Below are 21155 nucleotides of genomic sequence, written 5' to 3'. Positions count from 1 at the left end.
GCGGCGGGCAGGACCGCGCCCCCCCGCCCCTGGGTCCGCGCGATGCGGCGCGCCGCAGGTCCGCGCTCCGCGGAAGCGAGGGGAGGTGTCGCCAGGCGCAGGACGCCTCCCCATTGGCCGCCGGGTGCGTCGCTTTGCATGTCTCCGCCCTCGCACCGCCCCATTGGCCACGAGCCGGAGGCGCTTTGCATGGCCCCGCCCCCCGCGCCGGCTGGCCGGCGCTGCGGTGTCGGGCCGGCGGCGCGGCGCAGTGCAGGAGCCGGAGCGAGACCGCGGGCGGCAGCAGGAGGGCTCGGGCAGCACCGCCGCTTCGCTGGCGGAGCGGGGCGGCAGCAGCCTGCGGGGCGAAGCGAAGCGGCAGACGGGTCTCGCCGCGCCCCCTCGCTGTTCTCACTCCCCCCCGTTTCCTGCGAGCCGCTCCCCGCCCGGGTCCCGCGGGTGCAGCATGAAGTGCAGCGATGGCCCGGAGAGGTAAGACGGCGGTGAGGACGCTGGAAGACCTGACGCTGGACTCCGGGTATGGTGGCGCGGCGGACTCGGTGCGCTCCTCCAACTTGTCGCTGTGCTGCTCGGATTCGCACCCCGCGTACCCCTATGGAGGAAGCTGCTGGCCGCACCTAACTGACTCCATGCACAGTCGGCACAACAGCTTCGACACCGTCAACACCGTCTTAGCGGAAGACTCCGAGGTGCTGGACTGCGCGGGGCAGCAGTGCTCCCGGCTCCTGCCCGACCTTGAGGAGGTCCCCTGGAGCCTGGAGGAGGTGGAGGCGCTGCTGCTGCCGCCGCCGCCGCCGCGCCGGGAGCCGCGGGCATCGGGCGCCGCCGCCAGCCCCGGGAGCCGGGATGCGGCGGCGCGGCTCTCGACGCTGGTGAGCCGGGCGCTGGTGCGCATCGCCCGGGAGGCGCAGCGGCTGAGCCTCCGCTTCGCCAAGTGCACGAAGCACGAGGTGCGGAGCGCCATGGAGATCGTCCTGGGCTGGACGCTGTCGGCCCGCTGCACGGCGGCCGCCCTCGGCGCCCTCTCCCTCTACAACATGAGCGGCAGCGGCGGCGACCGCTTCAGCCGCGGCAAGTCGGCGCGGTGCGGGCTGGCCTTCTCCGTGGGCAAGTTCTACCGCTGGATGGTGGACAGCCGCGTGGCCCTGCGCATCCACGAGCACGCCGCCATCTACCTCACCGCCGGCACCGAGAGCCTCTTCCGCGACATCCACGCCCGGGTGCTGGCCGGCCCCGCCGCCGCGCTCCCGCCGCCCGGCCGCCCCCCGGCCGCCGCCGCCACCCCGGCCGAGAAGGAGAAGGAGGGCGGCGAGGCGCCCCGGTTCACCCTGGAGGCGCTGGAGCAGACGGTCAACAACGACCCCGAGCTTTGGGGCTTGCTGCAGCCCTACCAGCACCTCATCTGCGGCAAGAACGCCAGCGGTGAGTGCGGCCGCGGGGCGGGACCGGACGACGCCGACCACCTGTTGCGCCGGGGCGGGACCCCCGCCCCCCCTCGGCGGGCGCCCGTCCGCCCCCCCCGGGCGCGGGGTGGGCCGCGGCACCTGCCGCCGGGGGTGTGCGGGGCTGCGGCGGGGCCGGGGAGGGTGGGAGGAGGGGGCATCGCGGCGGGTTTGCCCCGTCCCCGCGGTGCCCGGCCCGGAGAGCGGGGTGAGAGCTGCCGAGCATCGCCGCCTGGCTCTGCCGGGGCCGCTTGCCTGCGGAGGCGGGGGGTGTGTGTGTATTTAGGGGCAGCTGGCAGGGGTGTCGGCGAGCGCTGGGTGATAACACGTCGTTCAGAGCTTCAATTTTCCACAGGAAATGGCAGAAGCGCAGCTGAGCGCTCGCAAGCGAGATCAAACTTTGTTACATATGCAGCGGTTTGGCCGGAGATTGCGTGGTTGGCGCTGAAATGCAGTCTTTCTGGACAGATTTCATTCATGTTGCTGCTTGTTTACCCAGAGCTTGACACAGATGCAACACGGTGATGCATCAACTTCCTGGGGATTTTTTTTTCTTCTTTTTTTTTTTAAAACGAAGAGTCTAATATTTTTAATGAGTTGTCGTTCGGTAGAGCAGGATCCCAAAGTTGACGTTTCTTATTTTCAGCTCCTTCTGTTTGTCAGGGAAGGGAAAATGGAACGAGCTGTGTCTCAGGGAATCCGAGTGAAAATCAAGTGGTTTTCTCCTGCCTTCTCCTCAACATGCACAGGCACATGCAAACACTTTTATTAAGCTTAAATACAAAATACCTGTCAAGCTGAGATGCAAATATTGGGGGGAAAAAGGGAACTGGGAGAACAAGGATAACTGGAAGTCTAGATCAGGTCTACAGATAAGCCCTGTTAAGTTGTTACAGCCACAGAGGATGCCTTACAGCTAATTATCTATTGTATTAAGACACCTTCCCTCCCATAAGAGACCCAAAGGAGGATGACAGGCAGGAGCAAAAGAAAGGGGCAAATCCTCCTCCCCGGTGTAAATAGACGTGGCTCCGTTATATTCCTCCAGTGGTTTTACCCCAGCCGCGGATGTCCTCCCCAGAGGCTTCGCTGAACCTCCCCTCGAAATGCATCTGCTGTGGGGGGCAGGTGTTGCAGGACCCTTGTGCTTTATTCCGGCGCTGGTTGCAGGCAGGCGTGCCTTCCCCAGGAGTGCCACCGCTGGGTTTTGCCTCGAGTCCTGGTACTGTGCCTTGAGGTTTCAGATGCCACTGTGCTGCGTTTCTGACATTGCAGCACTGGCTATGCAGGCTCCTACCGAGCCTTTCATTTTGTTTTGCGGCTCCCTCTAACTCCCTCTGTATCAGCTCAGTGGATTTAAATGAACTTCATTCTGACCCTCATTTATCTCCCTTCCAGGGACAGGATTCAGAGTTTTCGTCTCCATTTTGTTATAGCTTTACCTGGCACACATCTTCTTGGTAGCTCAGTCCTGACTCGAGCAAATGCAGTTTTTCTCAGATGTTCGAATCAGACCCAAGCAAGTTGTCCATTTTGTTTTGCCTCTCTCCCTGTGTCATTATGCTTTCTACGCAAATGACTGTAATGTTGTTTTGCTTTTTAGCATCTTATAATAACGTAGTTTGGCATCCTGTTATATGTATTTAGAGTTACAGGTGCAAACAAGAATCAGGCCTTCTTGTAATAAAAGCCATTTTTTATTGCTGTTTACGTTTATTTAGATTTAATCCAAGGGCGCGTTGCATGCTCTTAAGTACTTTCATGGCAACTAAAACAGCCATTATAAACCATTAAACACATCAGCCTGTTTCTTCACCAGTGAGATACGTATCTGTTTATATAGTCATCACCATTTTGATGTCTGAGTGCTCCATGGTTGGTTGCAAATGTTTCCTTCTCAGGCACTTAAAAGGTGGGGAAACCTGATGTGAGAGATTATTTGACCTGCTCGAAACTATTTGGGCAATCTGTGGTAGGAGGCTAGGACTGCTGGAAGCTACATCTCTATATAATGGCATAACCACAAGTTCATCCTTCCTCTGTACTCAGTGCTTGAAACACTGTGATAAAGCAACTTAATAGGTAGCAGACTTCTCCTCACATCTCTCTGTGCTACTTCAGGTCTTGTACTATGGAGGTTCAATAAATCAGGGTGCCATTCCCCATCTGGGTGGCATGTAGACACACAGGCACTGAAATCGGTGGATTTGGTCCATCAGACATGGATGAGAAGCGCGGTCCTTTTTGAAGGTACCATGGCCAATATGATTTGAGTGAAGGGAGGGAAAGGAAAGCAGTGCAAAAGTAGACCCCCTAGCAGTACCTTTTCTGCAGGCAGTTTTTTGGGAGGAGAGGCAGTGTCTCTCTGGTAGGCAAATGTCAAACCTTTAAAAATTTCCAGGCTAAATTTGACACTTTTAATTCCGTCTGGACAGCGAAACGGGCAACCCGTGAAGATCACAGGATGCAAGTATGTGAGGAACATGAGTTTGTGCATGTTGTAGTCCGAGATTGCTCTAACACAGTTTGTGAATGCAAGTGTTGGGGAAGATGGTCTGAGGATCTGCAAGACACAAACCAGCCTTTCAGGGCTTCCCTGTCAGCTATGCAGAGTGTTTAGTGGTTTCAGCTGAGGTTTTTTAGCCTGGTGTCATACCCAGTCATCTTGGAAGCTGCTGAATAAGATCAGTATTGCAAGATAACCTTCTCCTTCCTATAAATGATGGTCATGCTCTTTCAGACAAAGAAGATGCCTGAGCTGGTTCTTTTGGCAGGTGCTTCAGTCTTCTGGGCTTGTCTCACGTATGTCTGGCCTGAGCTCGGACAGCTGCCTCGATGGGAGCCCTGCTCTCCAACAGCTGCCTGCTTATTCTTGGTGTGGGGTTGAAGACACGTGGATGAAGATGGTGGCACTCCTTCATGTGTTGCAGGCCACATCTTGATAAGCCTCTTGACAACCTCTTGTGTGGTACAGAAGTAAGGATGGCAAAGGAGAAGCAGGCAACAGTGTCGGGAACAAGCCTCTGGAGTATGCCAGCAGCTGCTGGCATCTTGGCTGAGCTTATCCCAGTTACTGTATCAGAAAGAACAGACCTTAGAAGCACTCTGAGGTAGTAATTCCCGCCCCCCCCCCCCGCACAACCAGAATTTTAATGTCATAGTTGAATGAAAATTAAAAACTTTACGTTTGGGATTTCATTTGCGCTCAAGTGTTTCAATTACGAGCTCTGTCTGAACAGCATAGTACACGTTTTACATCCTGTAACAGTCGCACAGAGTGTTGTTTCCCTTGAAATAGTGGGAGCAAGATACTGTGTACTCAATGAAAGGCAGTAAAAGCTGGCACCTCTGTGGTTTAAGCTATATTATTTTTGTTTCTTTATTGCTCATCAAACCCTTACTTTTAGGCCAGATCGAAGAGCTGCTTTGAGATGACTGGGAAGTTTCCCCAGGTCTTTGATACAGCACAAATCATAGGAGTAAGTCCACATATTTCATTTTCAAAGGGGATGCTTGGATGGTAGGTCCAAGTAGCTCAGTGTCACCTACACTGTGTTATAAAGGTTCTCTTTTCCCAGGCAGAGGAATGGTATTAGACAACACTTAGATTAATACAGAGTTTAGAAAATGGGTTGTTTCTGTTTTAGTCTTGGGAGTACCTTTATCTTGTGTCACAGGACTTGTGGTGGGAGAGGGCACCTCTCCATGAGGGAGATGACCTCCATGAGGGCACTCACGGGCAGAAGCCATGAGGGACACAGCCAGGGAGCCGGGGATCACGGGGAAGAGGTTTCTGCAGAGCAGCCAGTGTGCACAACTCGGCCTTGTCTGTTTGTGTACAGCTACTAGAAATAGTTATTTGGAACCCAACTATGTCCCTGTGGTTTCCTCCTATTCTTAATATTATTTAGAGAGGAAAAGACAACAGCTCGGAAGAAACCCAGGATTAGGTCAGGCTTGGCTGACACGTGTCAGCTAACCTCGGTTTAACCTCAGCCTCTTCTCCTAATCCAGGAGAACTAGAGGGACCCCAAGCAAATGAGCAATACCAATATATTAGCACAGCTTAACCAAATCAGTTAATGCTTTTAAGTTCTGATACATATGTATATATCTGTGTGTGTATATAGAGACTGTTTCCTTCCCTTACTGGAGAGCATGCTGTTATCTGTTTGTTACTTCTCTGCTTTCTATTGTAATTGAACCATTCAAGATGCTGTTATGGCTTTACGGGCAACATAAAATTCAATCTAAAACTTATTTCAGCTAGGATGGTAGAGGAATATTTGGGCACAAAGTGGAATTTCATGCCTTTTTCCTGGGCTTTTTTTAACTGCAGTTTCAAGAACATCCCTTTCCTCCCCATTATATTTCAATCTTATTTTTAGCTGGTAAAAAAATTTGGAATACAGTTTGAAGTTTCTTATATGCACCTGTGTGTTATACTTAGGGGTCTTTGCTGTTATGTTTTTCCTATCTGCTTCTGGGCACTTGAGTCCCTTGCCCAGAGGTAGACATCAGTAGCGGTGCAACGAGTTATGTGTATTTTTACTTGATTCTCTTACCTGACAACCTCCCAAGCAAACTTCCGCAGCCTCTCTAAACAAGTTGTGCATTTGTACCCTCTCCAGATGGGAGGGAGAGTCACATGCCCACAGGGCAGAAGGTTGTTCCTCCTTGTGGCTTGTGGCTACCAGTGGTGGTGGGAGCTGGGGTGGCAGTGGGGAAGCTGTGCTCCTTCCGGGAGCGGGGGTGTGTTGCTTGAACACCCAGAGTTGGCAGGAGCGGGACAGATGAATGCTCAGTGTGTGTGCGCTCATTGCAGACCTCTGTTGCCTTGCGAGGGTTGAGAAGGAGCAATGGTTGGACTGGGAAGCTGAGACCCAGTGGGAGGTTGCTGTTTGACTGGCTCATGAAGGTTTGTTTCCCTCTGGACATTTATATTCATATAATTTGTTTCAGTTATGAGTGTAATGTAAAAAAAAAAAAAAAATCCCAGAAATGGTTATACTGGGAACACCCAGAATAATCATGAAGATTATGTATGCCAATATGATTATTCCCTTTATCATGCTGGAAAGTACCTTAATAGCAGTTATAGTTGTGGCCATGCTAGGGACTTTTAGGACTGCAGCTACACCAGTTAGTTTCTGATGTAAACGAGGCTTTGGACTTAAGATTGGGAAATATGACTGTATATTCAAGGAGCATGGTAGGGGAATAACAGCATTAACTTTAGCAGTATATTGGGTTCCTGGCTTTTTTTGCTGAATGCTAACAGGCTTCACCTTCCCTTCCAGCCCTCCTGTGAGCTGGTGACACAAGGTGCACGCGAGAGTTAGGGACAACTTTGCACCTTTCCCTAATGCTACTGCAAATGCTCTCTCTTCCGTAGCTGCTCAGAGTTACTTTGAGTGAAGAAGACACCATGGTTAGTGTGTTGGCCTTTGTGCGGTGCGTATGGAACCAAGCTTGTTGGTTATCAGTCAGAAATCTTCCATGTTGTCCAGAGTAAATACTCAGTGGTGCCCAGCTGGGGTCTTGTAAAGCTTGAGCCTTTTCGCCCTTGTCCTGGACAGGGACCTGGTTCTCATCTCTCAGAAGCTAGAGGAAAACTTTACGGTCTTACCCCCAACGAAGGTGTGAAAGGAGAAAGCAGTGCTCAGTTAGATGACACCAGAGGAGGAGAGCTGTTTCCTGGAGCACATGGGCACGGATAATTAAATCCTCTGCCTTGAGTAATTTTCTCTGGCCAATGTGTGTTGCAAAAAGAGCGGGGGCTCCTTTCAGACAGCTCACCAAAACTAGCAGCTTCCACCCAAAATAGCTCTATTGCTGGCATAGTAGAAGCTGTACAGCAAAAGCAAGGAGGGGATGGATGAGAGAGTTCATCACCAGGACGTGCTGTCTTGGTGTGGGGATCACGAGCAGCAGTGCTGCCACCGATTGTGTCCCGAGCATGTTTGCCGTCTGTGCACCTACAGGGGCCAAGATGGCTGCTTGGAGCCCGGCAGACTGCTCCTGTTAAAGGAGATAACACCAAGTGTTAGCATTCACTGTTGGGCAGTGAAACAGCAGCTGCTTGGCGTTGTGGGCTGATTTTTCCAATGCTGTTGCCTCCCAAATCTCCTGTATGATCTTCACAGCATGCATCAGTGCCTGCTCATGTTCCCAGTCTCCTCCCAGTTTCAAGACTTTGCTGGTGCCTCTCTGTTTCCCAGGCTGGGCTGTGCCATCCTGCCCGTCTCTCTGTCCCGGCATTCCTGCCTATGGCTCTGTCTGCAGGGTGTTTTCCTTGGCCCGGGGTGTAGGAGGTTTCAGAAGAGTATCAGGAAAAAGTAGGGGCTTTGTTCTTCCTTTGCTCTTCTTGTTTTCTTCCTCACCAAAAGCAACTTACTGCAGCATCTCCATATAAATCTGTAATTATAATTGTTATGCACCTGATAAGTATTTTAAAGATTTTAAAAGACATACAGATGGAGTCAAAATTACCGCAGAGCTTGCGCAGTCAGCTTAACCTGGAGTTACTTTGCCAGTGAATTGAACAGCCTGGAAAAAACACGGACACTATAGAGGACTATGTCAGCCAAAGCCTCAAATGTGATTCCCGATCTGTCCTTGCTTTTAGGGATTTCCTACAACAAAGAGCTTCTATCAGTGGGCTCAGCGTGGCCACATCTGCCTGTCAACGTGTAAGCTTCCCATTTTCCCAGAAGGTAATACAGGAATCCTGCTGTTGTAGGCTGTGTGGAGATAGAATCTGGTGGTCAGTCAGTCCCTTTTGCTTTCCATAAAGTTAAATCTTCTGTAAAAACAGAAGATAGAAGGCTGCTGTTCAGGTGAAATGAGTCAGTGAGAAGGCAGCTGTATCTCGTTTTGATAGCAGGAGTGAGGAGTATGTTTCTGGGAGTGGTTAAAGAACAAGGAGCCATTGACAGTGTGGATCAGTTCAGCAGCATGGATGGGGCACAGGCACTTACCCTGAGACCTTGCTGAGGCTGCAGAGGCTTGTCTTGGTTATTTTAATTAATTTAACCTGTTATACTGAACTGATGCTTTTGAATCATCACACTCCCTTACTAGGCAGTTTGTGGGTGAGGAGGAAGTTGCATAGCATGGCTTCTGGGACGTGACCATTTTCTTGGGCTCCATTCAAGCAGTGCCTGTCATCTTGATGGTATTTTATTCTCTTCCTTGATTCCTACACTCAGTTCATAGTAAGCAGTACCCCTTTTTTGGTGTAATTGATCCTGGAAACAACCCAGGAGATTTTATAATATGGTGCTGTAAGAAGGCTGTTGGCATCCTGGGGTAAATACACGGATCAGCTTGGGGGCTGAGAAGGTGCTTGGACACTTGCGGTTTCCCATGGGGATTCTTTTGGCTCATCACTGATAAGGAAAAGAAATTGGCTTTGGCTTGATTTAGAGTTAAACAGTACTGGACTGGGAATAAGGAACAGGAAGAAAATTAGACCACTTCTACCAACAGGCCTCAGGACAGGTGATTGTGCCCCTGCTGAACTGAGCTGGCAGAGGTGTGTAAGGGAGGAAGGACTCGTTCACCCCAGTTGGTTCCAGGCCATTTAAAAGCACAGCGTTAAGTGGTATCCTACTTGTTCAAGAATTTTGGGCCAGATTCTGGTCCTGGTGGCTGTCACACAGACCTGGTGTAAATCTGCATGGTGGTGCGTGGCTGGCCGTCGTCGGTGAGCATAACAGATCTGCTTGGTGGGAACTTTGCTGGTGTGACACTTGGGGACTGAGCTCTTCCTACAGTTGTGATTAAGGCAGTAATAGATGTTGATACTGTATATGGAACTGTTGATGCTGTGTATACTGTTGATACAGTATATGGAAGCACAGGAGACAGGTATAAGCTCTTTTGTCCCGTGTTGTAAGGCAGCTGAAAGCGAAAGTGCAGGGAGGGATCAGTGCTGCAGGATGTGTGGGAGGCAGGATGCTTGCCAGGAGATGGGAGTGCACGGAGGTGTCGCAGCCAAGCTGGGAGGGACCCTGATACCTTTGGGTCAGCAAATTCGCAGCCTGCTCCCAGAGCCCTTATGTGGATAGATCTCACTCATGTGAACAGCACATGGACTGTGTGTGGCCATAAATCTCTCAAGCCTGTCTCGAGACATTTATGGCCATAAATGTCTCGAGACAGGCTTGAGAGTGAACAGGCGAACAGGAACCCCCGAGAAGATTAGAGAAGAGGCCTCTTCAAGGACCGGATTTCTGTCCTCTAGTGCTGTGGAGTAGCACCTGGACCTGCGAGAGTCTGAGGCTTTAATAAAAACACAATGCTTTTAAATTGCACTGCTATGAAATATTGCTCCCAGGTGGGGGAAGCGAACAGGGCCGGGGTTGGGGCAGAGGTATGGTGAATATATTTGCATTTTGAAAGCGGTCAAATACTTGGAGGAAACTTTGTATCCTGCAGTGTTTTGCAGTTTTTCTGGCCCCCTGATAGTCTTGGATAAACACTGCTGGGCTGTAGTGTCTTTGCTAATATGTTGTGTTTGGCTGTGAACAAGGAGTTGAAGTTGGGGCAGGTCGGCTTTTCCTTGCAGAGGGCTGAGCAAGCCTTGCAAACCCCTTTCTGGGATGTTACCTGGCAGGGATTTGGAAAAACTGAGGTTGTGGGGCTTTTGGGCCATATCCACTCCCCAGGCTGCAGGTCCTTCGCCCCAGGTGAAGTATCTTTGCTTCTCCATCACCTCAGAGCAGAGGATGTGCCTGGTAGCAAGGCAAGCTGCCACTGGCGATGCGGGCCAAATGCCCAGGGATATGATGCTGGACTCCCAGCCCTTTGGTGGGCAGCGCTGCCAACAGAAAGGAGAGAGATGTCAGAGGACGGAGTCATTTTGGGTACCCACCGAGATGCTTTTTGTGGAGGATGCTAGAAGAGTTTTTTGGTAATACAGGGGCATTTTTTTGCATGGCAGCGTATCATGGAAATTAGTTTCACTGAATCGTTCACTGTAAGTCTGGGTACGTACATTGTTTTGTTCTGGATTGCAGTATAGTGAACAAAACTGCTAGGGGCTAGATGCAGGTGCCTCTGATGCTGTTACTTCACTTGATGTTTATAAAATAAGGGTCACAAAACTCAGTACTTCAGAAGAATTATCTTTGTGCTACTGGTGTTATTTCACTTCTCTAGTGAACATTTTGTGTGGAGCCGTGTATGATACAAGGTATTCCAAAGGTATTGCCAAACCCAATCCTGTAGTCCTTGTCTGGGCAACATTCCCACTGATTTCGGTGGACGGGGCAGCCCCTCAAACACCAAGAGGAGCTCTCGCATTTGGTAATGAATTAAAGAAACTCCTGAGTCAAAGCTGTAGGCCCAGATTTAGTTTTGCTAAAAATAAGCTTTTTCAAAACGGAAGATCAATATCAGTACCTCACTGCAGATATATATTTATAATTTGAAAGGAAAATGTTTTTTTTTCATTGTTTTACTAATTTCACGGTGTTCAGCTTAAAGACGTTCAGTGCAGCCTGTAAGCCCTCGCACTAACTGGCTAGCCTATTTCCGCTGGCCCACATAAGAAAAATCCTAAAAATAGTCCAGCAGTGTATGTTTTCAAAAGTAAATTAGATTTAAAAAAAAAAGAGCTTCAGTTTAATTATCTGGCGTGCTCTCAGTAAGGAGGAGAGTTTTCAAAATACGCAATTCCTTTAACATGGAAAAAAACCCCAACCCCAAACAAGCCGCCCCTCAGTAGTTAGGACCTGCTGTTGCTTTGCTGTTGTGCTTTACCTGTTAACTGGTTCTTTATACCACCATGCCCACAAAATATTGCTTTGTGCATCAAATGGTTTGGGATAGTGAGAACGGTTTTGCAAGCTGAGTGAATTCAGGGGCAGACACCAGCAATGTGCAGACCATTTTCAATGAAGAATTCCTGCCTGTGTGAATGCATATGATGCTTTGCCTTCCATCTTGAAGAGCATGTTTGGTGAACTGCACGCAGAAAGACAAGCAGGAGTAATTTCAACTATTTTACAGGTTTAAATGTAGGAATGAGATAAACACCTATCTAATGCAAAGGATGCTGAATTTATGTAGCAATGTTCTTGCAGCCAAAAGCTGGGAGACAAGGTAGATAAGTAGGTGATGCTGTCTGTCTGACATACATCAGCAGTTAAACTGTGGTGACTGAACACTTCTAAAGTAAGATTAAATACAAGAGAAAAATACCCTAGCCAAAGCTTATTCCTCCTTAAGCATATAGATAGTCTAATTGATTTTCAGGAAGGATATGGACTGTCACCTCTCTTTGGCACATAGAAACTGTGTATATATGGGATAATTGGTGGGTTTTATAAGGAGACCTGTGGTGATGAGAGCCATCAAACCACCAGAGCAGATAGGGATGCTGATGTCTGCTGGCTCTGCCTCCTGTCTGCTGACCAGGGATGTCACAGTGAGAGAAGGGCTTGAGACAGATCTTGAGATTGTGGAGAGACTCAGCAGTTATCAGATGGGTGGGAAAACACCGCCTTGTCAGGGCTAGTGAGGTTCTATTGAGACACCTTTAATTACAGACTGTGTTGGTGTGAGGCAGGAGCTGGTGAGTCACAAAGTGTTTTCTAAGGTTTTGGGCTGGCCCTGGATGCTCAGGTGTTGGCTGCTATCGCAGGTGACTTCTCTTTCATTTAGATTGAGGAGGCACAGTGATGGTAGGATTTTCCTTTGGAAGGGACCCTGCCACCCTTACCCCCGCCTTTGTCACCTTGAGATGAGATGGCTCTGGCTTGCCCAACCTAGGGCCATGCTTTAGGACTCCCTGGGAGTTTACCTGGAACGCTGCTGCCTGCTTAGTAGCTGTTTCTCATGCAAACAGTGCAAACACGCCCAAACTGCAAAACTGGTGACAAAGCTAGTTGCTGAGCAGAGTTAGACCTGTAGCGTCGAAAGGAGCTGCAAGGCCCACGGGTTGCTTGTGCAATCTGTGTTGCATACTCCTGACAGTGCTGCCGAGACACCCCCGGCTGGAATGAGAAGGTGTTGTGGGCACACTGGGGTCTTTAGGGTTAGGATTCACACCTTTCTGTGGTCTGGTAGGGTCTGAGTTGGATGAACCTCTGAGGAAACATAATTTGGGGGTAAGGATGGCATTTAAGGGAAGAGGGGTTGAGAAAATGAGGACATAGAATCATAGAATTGTTTTGGTTGGAAAGGACCTTTAAGATCAAGTCCAACTGTTAACCTAGCACTGCCAAGTCCACCACGAGACCATGTCCCTAAGCACCACATCTATAGATCTTTTAAATACCTCCAGGGATGGTGACTCAACCACTTCCCTGGGCAGCCTGTTCCAATGCTTGACAACACCTTCAGTGAAATTTTTTTTCCTAATGTCTAATCTAAACCTCCCCTGGTGCAACTTGAGGCTGTTTCCTCTTGTCCTATCACTTGTTACTTGGGAGAAGAGACCAGCACCCACCTTGACTTCTGAGTTTACTTCTCCCCTTGACTATGGCTTGAGGAACATCACAGGGACAGGTTCTGATCTTGTTCCCCATGAAGATTTACAGTGCTGCTGGCATTGCACTGATACACTGAAATAGTTGTTGACGTTTAAACAAACACACGAGTGTTGGCTGTGGCATGAAGAAAAATGAGAACAATTAAGCACCTCCATAAAACATCCTCTGAGCCTTGGAGTAATTAGTTCAATTTCAGTAGCCTCATTTCCAGAAAGAGAAAGAATAGGGCAAACAGCAGAAAAGATAATGAAAGTCGGGAGGGCCCAAGGGGAATATTTCAGTACGGTGATAGTCAACTGGAGTGGTGTTATTTGGTCCAGAAAGAAGGCACCCAGGAGAAGCTGTGATTGCACCGTGCAGGAGAGTGAGTGGCAAAGCGGGAACTGATCAGCCGCTTAATTTTTTTCAGAGCGCCAAGATGTGAGAAGATTAAATGAAACTGAAAGAAAGTAAATTTAAAATAACTCTAAAGAGCCCTCTCCTTTCCATAACATACTGGGGGTTTGTGGAACTGAATACTGCAGGGAGCGACTGGGAAGCAATTTGCTGGGGTTATGCACGTGAAGGAGAATGTTTCTAAAGATTATAGTGATACTCTGTCTTATATTAATAATTGCGGAGGAAGTACTGTTTCAAGTTTTAGCCTAACCTTCTCTTGGACAGCCTTTCCAGGCATTGCACAAGATGTGGCGGGTGTTCCTGGCCTTCCTCTGCACTGCAGAACCGCTCACTGCTGACTGGGCGCTCTGCAAACAGAGGCTCCTTCCTGCAGTATTGTTCACATGAATAAACTTTATTTGTTTCAATAGTTCCATGAATGAGTAAGAGCTGCAAGACTGAACGATCTACTGTTCTGAGCTCCTTTCATGATAACTGCTCTAGGTTTTCTTCTGCAGTTTTGGCATGGTGCAGATCTTCTCTTCCTGGCATTCATATGTGCTCTCTGCGTTAGGAATGGCGACCCTCTAGATATAGCTGCTTTTTTTTTACCCCCCTTAACTTCAAAGAAGTTCAGTATTTATGTAAGCGGCTCGCTAATTTACTGTGTTCTGGCTTAATCTCTCAAATGCCTTTCTGAAAATAGTCTGTCCAGATGAGGTAAAAATATTCACTGTTGAAGCAGAGTATTTAGAAATAGCTGTAATTTTGAGTTGTATCAAATAAAAACCCAAGCATTTGCATTTGATTGAGGACAGGTGTTTAACTTTTTGCACAGCTGTTTTTTTAGGTTGTTAACTGGAATTTTTGACCTACTGGAAAAAAACCCCTCACTAAATCTGGCGTCGGTGATATAGCGCTGTGAACTTGGTGTTCAGTAGGAAGAAGGATGCAAAGTGCTGCTTCATTACGCTAGACTGTTGCATCAATAATGTAGTAGCGTAATGTCTTGGAAGGAAAATAATGGGCTCTAATGGTGTAACCAATGTGTTTACTGATACTGTAGCACAATTAATTGTGGCTTTCTTGGAATTAAGTGTTGCAAACAATTTCTGTTAGAAGTGAATGCAGGGCATTTGAGCTTAACCTCCTCCCTGCAAGGAGGCCTGTAGCCTTACTCTGTTCCCTTGGGATGATCTGCAGAAAAATAAAAATGGGGCTTATTAATTGAAAATGATGGGAGTGGGTTTCTCTGTTCATCGTCTAGCAGTGTGCGAGAGGCCGGTGCTCTGCTTTCTGAGGCCTGTGTTTTGTGCCTCCCTCATAAATGTGGGTACCGACTGAGGGGAGAAGTGCCATGGAGGGGCTGTGGACTTCAAGGCTTTGGCCCCATGTCTTTCCCCGTGGGACTGTGAATAAAACGACTGAGGTCTTGGTGGAGGTCTGTAATCTTTCTGACAGCACTGAATTTGTCTGAGAGGCTGGCGGCACTTGCCTGAGCGCTGTACTGTCTGGGAAGGGTTTGATCTCACTGAGAAAGGCAGCCAGCTCACGGTGGCCCCTTGTGTGATACCAAAGCATGGCGTGGGTAGGAGGCCCTGAGGAGGGCTGAGCAAGCCGTGAGGCAGGATGGGCTGCTGAGGCAGTGAGTAGACTCAATGCTTTAGTCAATTGTTGAGTTATTTGTTATAGTGGCCAAAACCCAGAGGTGGAGGGATGAGGAGGGCTTCGCACTTGGGTTGGGTTGGTGAAAGCTTTTTCCATCTTTGTGTCATTGAGCACACTCCTGTGTCACTTCTCCAATGCCTGACAAAGGTTCAGCTTGCCACCAGCCTTCCCCTCCATGGGGGAAAATGTTATCATCTTTCCTAGATCGTTTGCTTCCATAACACTTGCAGAAATGCAGTTGTCAGTGGCCGTCCCTTGTACTGTAGTCCTTGGCCAGAGTTAGTTGAAATCTACCCATGAGCTGGAAGGTTGCTGGAGGCAGCGGAGGGACTGGCAGGCACATGCAACCATGTAAATCTCTTTTTCTTAGAAACTAGGTAAGAAATGCAACTTCCCATTTTGCAAGGATTTTGAGAAATGGTCTTCATGTGCTCATTCATATTTCTTGTAAACTCACTTAACAGTCATGCTTGTGTCACGTACAGAAGACTTACAGGAACTGCAGCTCAGGCTCCAAACATGGTGGTTTATAGGCACCCCTAAGGGTCCTGATATCTTTGGCAGGCAAAGCTCTCTACTGGTTTTGTATCAGTGGGCTCCAAGACGTGTCTTGCTTTCTTTGCTATGTATTATCAAGAGGGGGGATACAGAATAGGAAGGAATGCATTTCTTAAAGCACTTTATAATGCATCTCTGTGTCCCCACTTTGAAACTGAACAGGATGTTTCTGAAGGGATTTTAAGTGACAGTTATCTGTTAGAAGATTTCTTTCCTAATAATGATATGAAACAATTGTTCAATTTTATCTTTAATTTGTTATAAAAGAGCCAAAATGATGCATTCGATCATTTTATAATTACACACTTTAAAAACTGTATTTATCTGATCTTTTTGCCACAGAGGATAATTGGTTCATACAAAACTAAGTATTTTCTGGTAGCGGGTTACTTCCTTTTTCACATGTATATTGCAGTTTTGTTTTAAAAAGAGTGTGCCAGGGAGAGGTCATACTTCAGTTCACAGAAGTGAGAGTGTGCGTTTAAAAAGTGGGACACCTCTTTTTACGTAGCATAGAGAAGCAGTTGTAGGTATCTCTGTGATGTGAACCTGGGACTGGGACTTACTGGGAAGATTCACCATTTAATTACCTGAGAATTGGAGCTCGCTCTCTTAGGGGAGTTTGCTGGAATTTTGCTAGTGGCCCTTTCTGTTAATAAACATTTGCCTTATTACCTGAAGATACTACATACAGACAGACATTTAGTGTATTGTAGACTACCTGTAGCCATAAGCCCCCAAGGGCATAGCCAACTAATGGTGGTGGTGGAGTTTCCTCCCTGGGAACAAGGGGGAGTTTGTGGGCTTGGGCCACAAGCCAGGCTTATTTTTTCTTACATTCGCTACATGAATTTGGTGTCAGCTTTCTTCCGAAGAGTACAAAATTGTAATTTATTTTATTTATAGAGCTGTGTGATTTATACCCTGAGATATGTCTCAGTGGTTTCAAATTACAGAGATGCATGGAAATACTGGCTGATTTCTCTCTTAACCCAGTTCATAGACTCTGAGCTGCAGGTCCAAGCTTAAAACTCATCAGCTGGTAATGAAAGCAGAATTTAGTTTCATGGCCTCAAGTCTTGCTGTAAACTTTTCCTAAATTTCTACTTGCTAATATCTGGTGAGGACATGCTGCTATGATCTTCCTTAGGCTTATCATTATTGTGAAGGAAAGCGACTTCAGTTCCATTTAGGTCGAATGTATTATCAGGCAGATCTAGTTATTGAAGAATGGAAGAGTTCCATTGAAGTCAGTATAGCTGTGTTTAAAAAAAAAAAAAAAAGAAAAAAAGCAACCCGCCAAATGAGTCTGTGACCTGGTATCTTCTCAAGTTATTGAGAGTTGACCTAGAAAAGATACATACATCCTTCTGTTAATCACTGTGTTTTACTGTGGTTTCTATTCCTGGAGCGTGCTTGTCAGAGAAATATGTCTCTTATATTTGAACTTTCATATAGCACTTCCCTCCTTAGACAATTTTCAGTGCTACCAGCCTTTGTGATTCATGCACCACTGCTGATGGAAGCTGTCCTTAAAACGCACAAGCCTGAACTAGCTCAAAATGAATGACTGATGGGGACATTAGTGTGTAGTATGTCACGGCTTTGGCATGCCACTCGTTTACGAGAGCAGCTTAGGGGTTGCTATCCAGATATAGCCAATATGCCATAGCCAGTTGCCGTCAGGTTGCCAGATGCCTCCTCCTGGTGAACATGAGCGATTCTCCGACAGGGAGTCATTTCAGGCAGTCTCGCTGCCTTGAGGTGCTGGATAAGCTGTCAGCTAGTTGACAATTTGCCTCTGTTTTACAGGTGTAAATGTAGCATTGGGAAGCACCACCTACCTTAAGCATGCACTAACCAACCTTGTGCTTGTGCGTGTATTTTAGTTTTGGGATGCTGAGGTTTGCTGTCACCTTGCTGTGCAGGAGAGCACCTGCAGGTAGGTGCAGCTGTAGCTAGTTATGGCAGTAGTGAATTTGATGCCCCTCATTTTAGTGTAGCATCAGCTGCTTGACTGTGAGAGCTCTTTTCCCAGACTCCTGGGAAGCTGGAAGGGGTGTAAAGCAGGGGTGGGTACTGCCTTCCCATGTGGAAATGTCATGTCTCCTGGCATGCCCAGCCTGGCTCAGTGCCGTGCTCCAGCCCTGGGTTCTGCCAGGTGGAAACCATGCAGAGCTTCTGGGTGGTTGGCGTCTCTCTGCTCCCCTTTTTCTTCATTGTGAGTCTGTCTGGGGAGGCTGATGGGCCTGTAAGGAGATGCTCTGCTTGGTGTCTGTCTTTCTGTCTGTTAGCAGGACGCCTGGCTTTAATGTCTTCAAGGGGAGTATCTTGGAAGCCTAGTAGAAAGCCAAAGCTTAAGTGTTTTGACTTCTTGATCTTGCTTGCAGGGAGACACTGCTCCTTTCAGCCCTGTGCATTGTGTAGACAGTCACTTCTGAAGCCTAGTTGTTTCCAAAGACCTGGAGCCAAAAGAGCAGGATCTCTGGAAGCCTTTCTGCTCAGAGGTGACCTTCACTGCCAGCGTCAACTCCCGCCTCAGCTTGGCAGTGCCGGGAGGCTGGCACGATCCCGCAGGAGGCTCTGTTGGGAGGTACGTGAACTCTGAATTTTTTCCGAGACCGCAGCAGAGCCTTTGCACAGCAGTTGATTGCATTCAGAAACTGCGCACCTTTTTATGGCAGCAGAGGGAACCAGAAGGCTTAACAAGTGCTGTTGGCTCCTCCAGAAAAGGAAGGAGGGATTTGTGTTGTTCTGTAGGCCTTTAAATAAAAATAATAAAAAGCCAGATATGTTTCCTGACTTGTGCAAAGTGAATGTCTAAGCCTGGTGGCAACTGAGGGGAGATTTATGCATTGTCTGCTGTCCTGCACATACCTGAGTAATTCCGTGAGAGGCAGTAAGGGTGAAGGAAAACAGCAAAGAGGGACAGATCCCTGCAGGAGTAACAATTGCTGTGCTGTGGGAACATGGGACTTTGACCCTTCTGTTCTTGCATGCATGCACTGAATCTCTAAAGATACTTGGAATCGGTATAACATTTCTGGCTGAGACATCTGTCCAGAAAAAAAGACATAGAAAAAGGGCAAATAACTTTGCTCTCCTGTGAAGATACCATTTGGGTGTCAAGATAAATACATGTTCCTGAAGCAAAAAAACCCAACCAAACAAAAAGACTCTTCCCTTACAAAGAATCATTCAAGTGGCTGGAAAGCGCATGTGCCTGAATGAGGGTACGTATATTTGCATTGCATTTGCCTGAGACTTAAGTGTCTGCGTTTGTATTTGATTGCTTGCTATCTACTGCGAGGCCAAGCAGCTGGATTTGCGCATGCATGTGGAAGAGAAAATGTATCTAGCCCATAACGTTGTGGAAATTAAGAGATTTGATTGACCAAGCAAACTGAATTTTGGTTTTGGTTGCTCAGGAACACCGTAGTGAGTAGCTTGCATACCTGCTCAGCTCAGGACCCCCTCAAAATGCAGGTAGCAGATATCTTAGATCACATCTTCAGTGGGGCCAGCTGTTGATAGGCCTCAAAGAAAAGCACACAGTTGTTCGTTGCACAAATTTGGCTAATCATACTGTGTTGCCCACATTTGAAATCCTGGCTCAGCACCTGCCTTTGTGGTTTGCAAGGTGTTGATGGTACCTGAGGTGCGGTGCTGCTCCACCGCCTTGTGAGGCGTGGGCTGGTATGGCTTCAATGGGAACAGAGTCAGGCCCGTAGCAAATACAGTCATCAGTAAGCAGTAGGGGTGTACCGTGAAGTCGGAGTGATTCTGTCCTTGCAGTGTTTCAGTGGCGTGTCTGTGATTGCTTCTTTAGTCATCGTAGATGTCTGTTGGGATTGTGATCTGTAAGAAGATAAAAGGGAAGCAGGAAGGAGTTAATGATGTTCCTCTGACAAAAGCACTCACTGAATTCATGTGTGGAGTGAGCTCTGGAGGCTCCTTCCAGTCCTCCTCTTCTGTGACCTTGCACTGATTCAGCTCCATGGGAATTAAAGTTTCCCTCTCTCTCGCTCCTCCTCAAGTAGCGGCTGTATCTTGAGCCTGATAGTCCCATGTTCTTGTTAGGAGGATGCTGGGCCAACTACAAGTCTCTGCAGCTGCAGTTACAATGGGATCAGTTGCTGCCCTCTGCGAATGAAGCCACATTCACTCCTTCCTCGTCCTCATCAATAAACTCATGGCTAGGTTGATTTTGAGACTGCAACACAGAACAGGAGGGGAAAAAAAAACCCCACCAATGTTCCACTCATATATAATGCAATATCCCTAGAGTAGGGTAGTCAGAAACCACAGTGTATCCACTGTGCAGCTCTCCTCCTACTCCTTTCAGGGGTGTCTGGAGGGAAGGATTGGCTTTGCGTGGTGCCCAGGAAGGTTGCAGCAAATCTGTTCAGTGTTTGAGACCTTCACCAGCTATCGAGGCCAGATGCCTATTTTTACCCATGCATGTGCTGCAGGAAAATAAGAAGGGTGGGTTCTTAAAAAGCAGGCATTTCTGAGTGAATTGTCTTCCCAGCACCCCTTTCTTTCATCAACATGTAAACAGTGGAAGTGAAAGCAGCGTCAAAGCTAACGGTGGGTGAAGGTGACATATAAAAGTGCTCTCCACCACTTGATGGTAACGGGAGCTGCAGCACATTTGAGTGGAAGCGATAGCAGCAGCTGTCTCTCCCAGCACACCCGTAGCAGTGTCCCTTCTGCCGTCATTCCTCCAAGGCATGCTGTGACCCAGCCTTTTGCCTGCACCAGTGCTAGACACCTTCCTAATGATGTCCAAGGCAGCACTCAAAAGCTCTCCCAGGGAGCGACTTCTTCACAAGGTTTCTGCTTTACTTCTAAATTTGTATCATGAGGTTTCATTTAAAATCCATAGGCTGTGGGGATTAGTGGAGCTGATTTGGGGTTTTTGCTTCAGACGTGACATCCAGCTTGGATGTCCTTCGACCGTCACCGTGATGCACCCTTCGAATAAATTGTTAAAACTAAAACCGTGTGTTGGGTTGGGAGGTCTAACCTTGTTCCTCTTTCACAGCATGGGAAGATGCTGGAGTGACAGTGTCACATACCTCATGTGGTGCAGCACGTTACTAATTATTGTGCATGGGCGCAGGCAGCCCCATTCCATACATTCTCATTTCTGTTTGTTACTAATTAGGAGTCATCGTGCTGCTGGTGGTCTCTGGTGCTCCCCACATGTTGCCCGTAAGGTAGGCATCTGCCAGAAGCTGGTGTTTACTTCGAATTAGAGCTAAGCAGCCACTTCCCTGCCCCCCTCCTGCTATTCCCCCAAAGTTTCAGACTTCCTTGGCTTTAAAAAAGTGAAAATACCTACAAGCATAGCTGTGGAGAATTACAGGTAGCCACTTTTGTTGAGAGTCACAACCTGATGCAAAGGAAAGTTGGGAACACCAGGCTGTACAGTACAATCCTATCAAGAGTTAAATGATGGTTAGGAAATAGAAAGCAAGTGTGCGTATTCATGGTGAATTCTTGAAGGTGACCTGTAAAGTGCTTTAAAAATGGAGTTGTCCCTTTAACAATATGCAAACAGAACAGGAAAGGGAGTATTGTGTCACATACCTTTTTTTTTTTT

The 21155-nt window shown here is 48.0% G+C and overlaps 1 protein-coding gene across 1 annotated transcript in view; it reads left to right on the top strand.

Moving 5' to 3' along the window:
- Positions 1-274: 274 nt before the first annotated feature.
- ABTB3 (ankyrin repeat and BTB domain containing 3) overlaps positions 275-21155 on the top strand; it is a 188314-nt gene continuing 167433 nt past the window's right edge. The window contains exon 1 of the mRNA XM_068401050.1: positions 275-1422. Within this exon, the coding sequence (XP_068257151.1) occupies positions 459-1422 (964 nt within the window). The 5' untranslated portion in view covers positions 275-458. The remainder of the gene's footprint in view (positions 1423-21155) is intronic.

Source organism: Nyctibius grandis, chromosome 5 (genome assembly GCF_013368605.1).
Source record: "Nyctibius grandis isolate bNycGra1 chromosome 5, bNycGra1.pri, whole genome shotgun sequence".
NCBI classification, from domain to species: domain Eukaryota; kingdom Metazoa; phylum Chordata; class Aves; order Nyctibiiformes; family Nyctibiidae; genus Nyctibius; species Nyctibius grandis.
The sequence above is the reverse complement of the archived record's forward strand: the minus strand, read 5'-3'. Positions and strand labels throughout refer to the sequence as shown.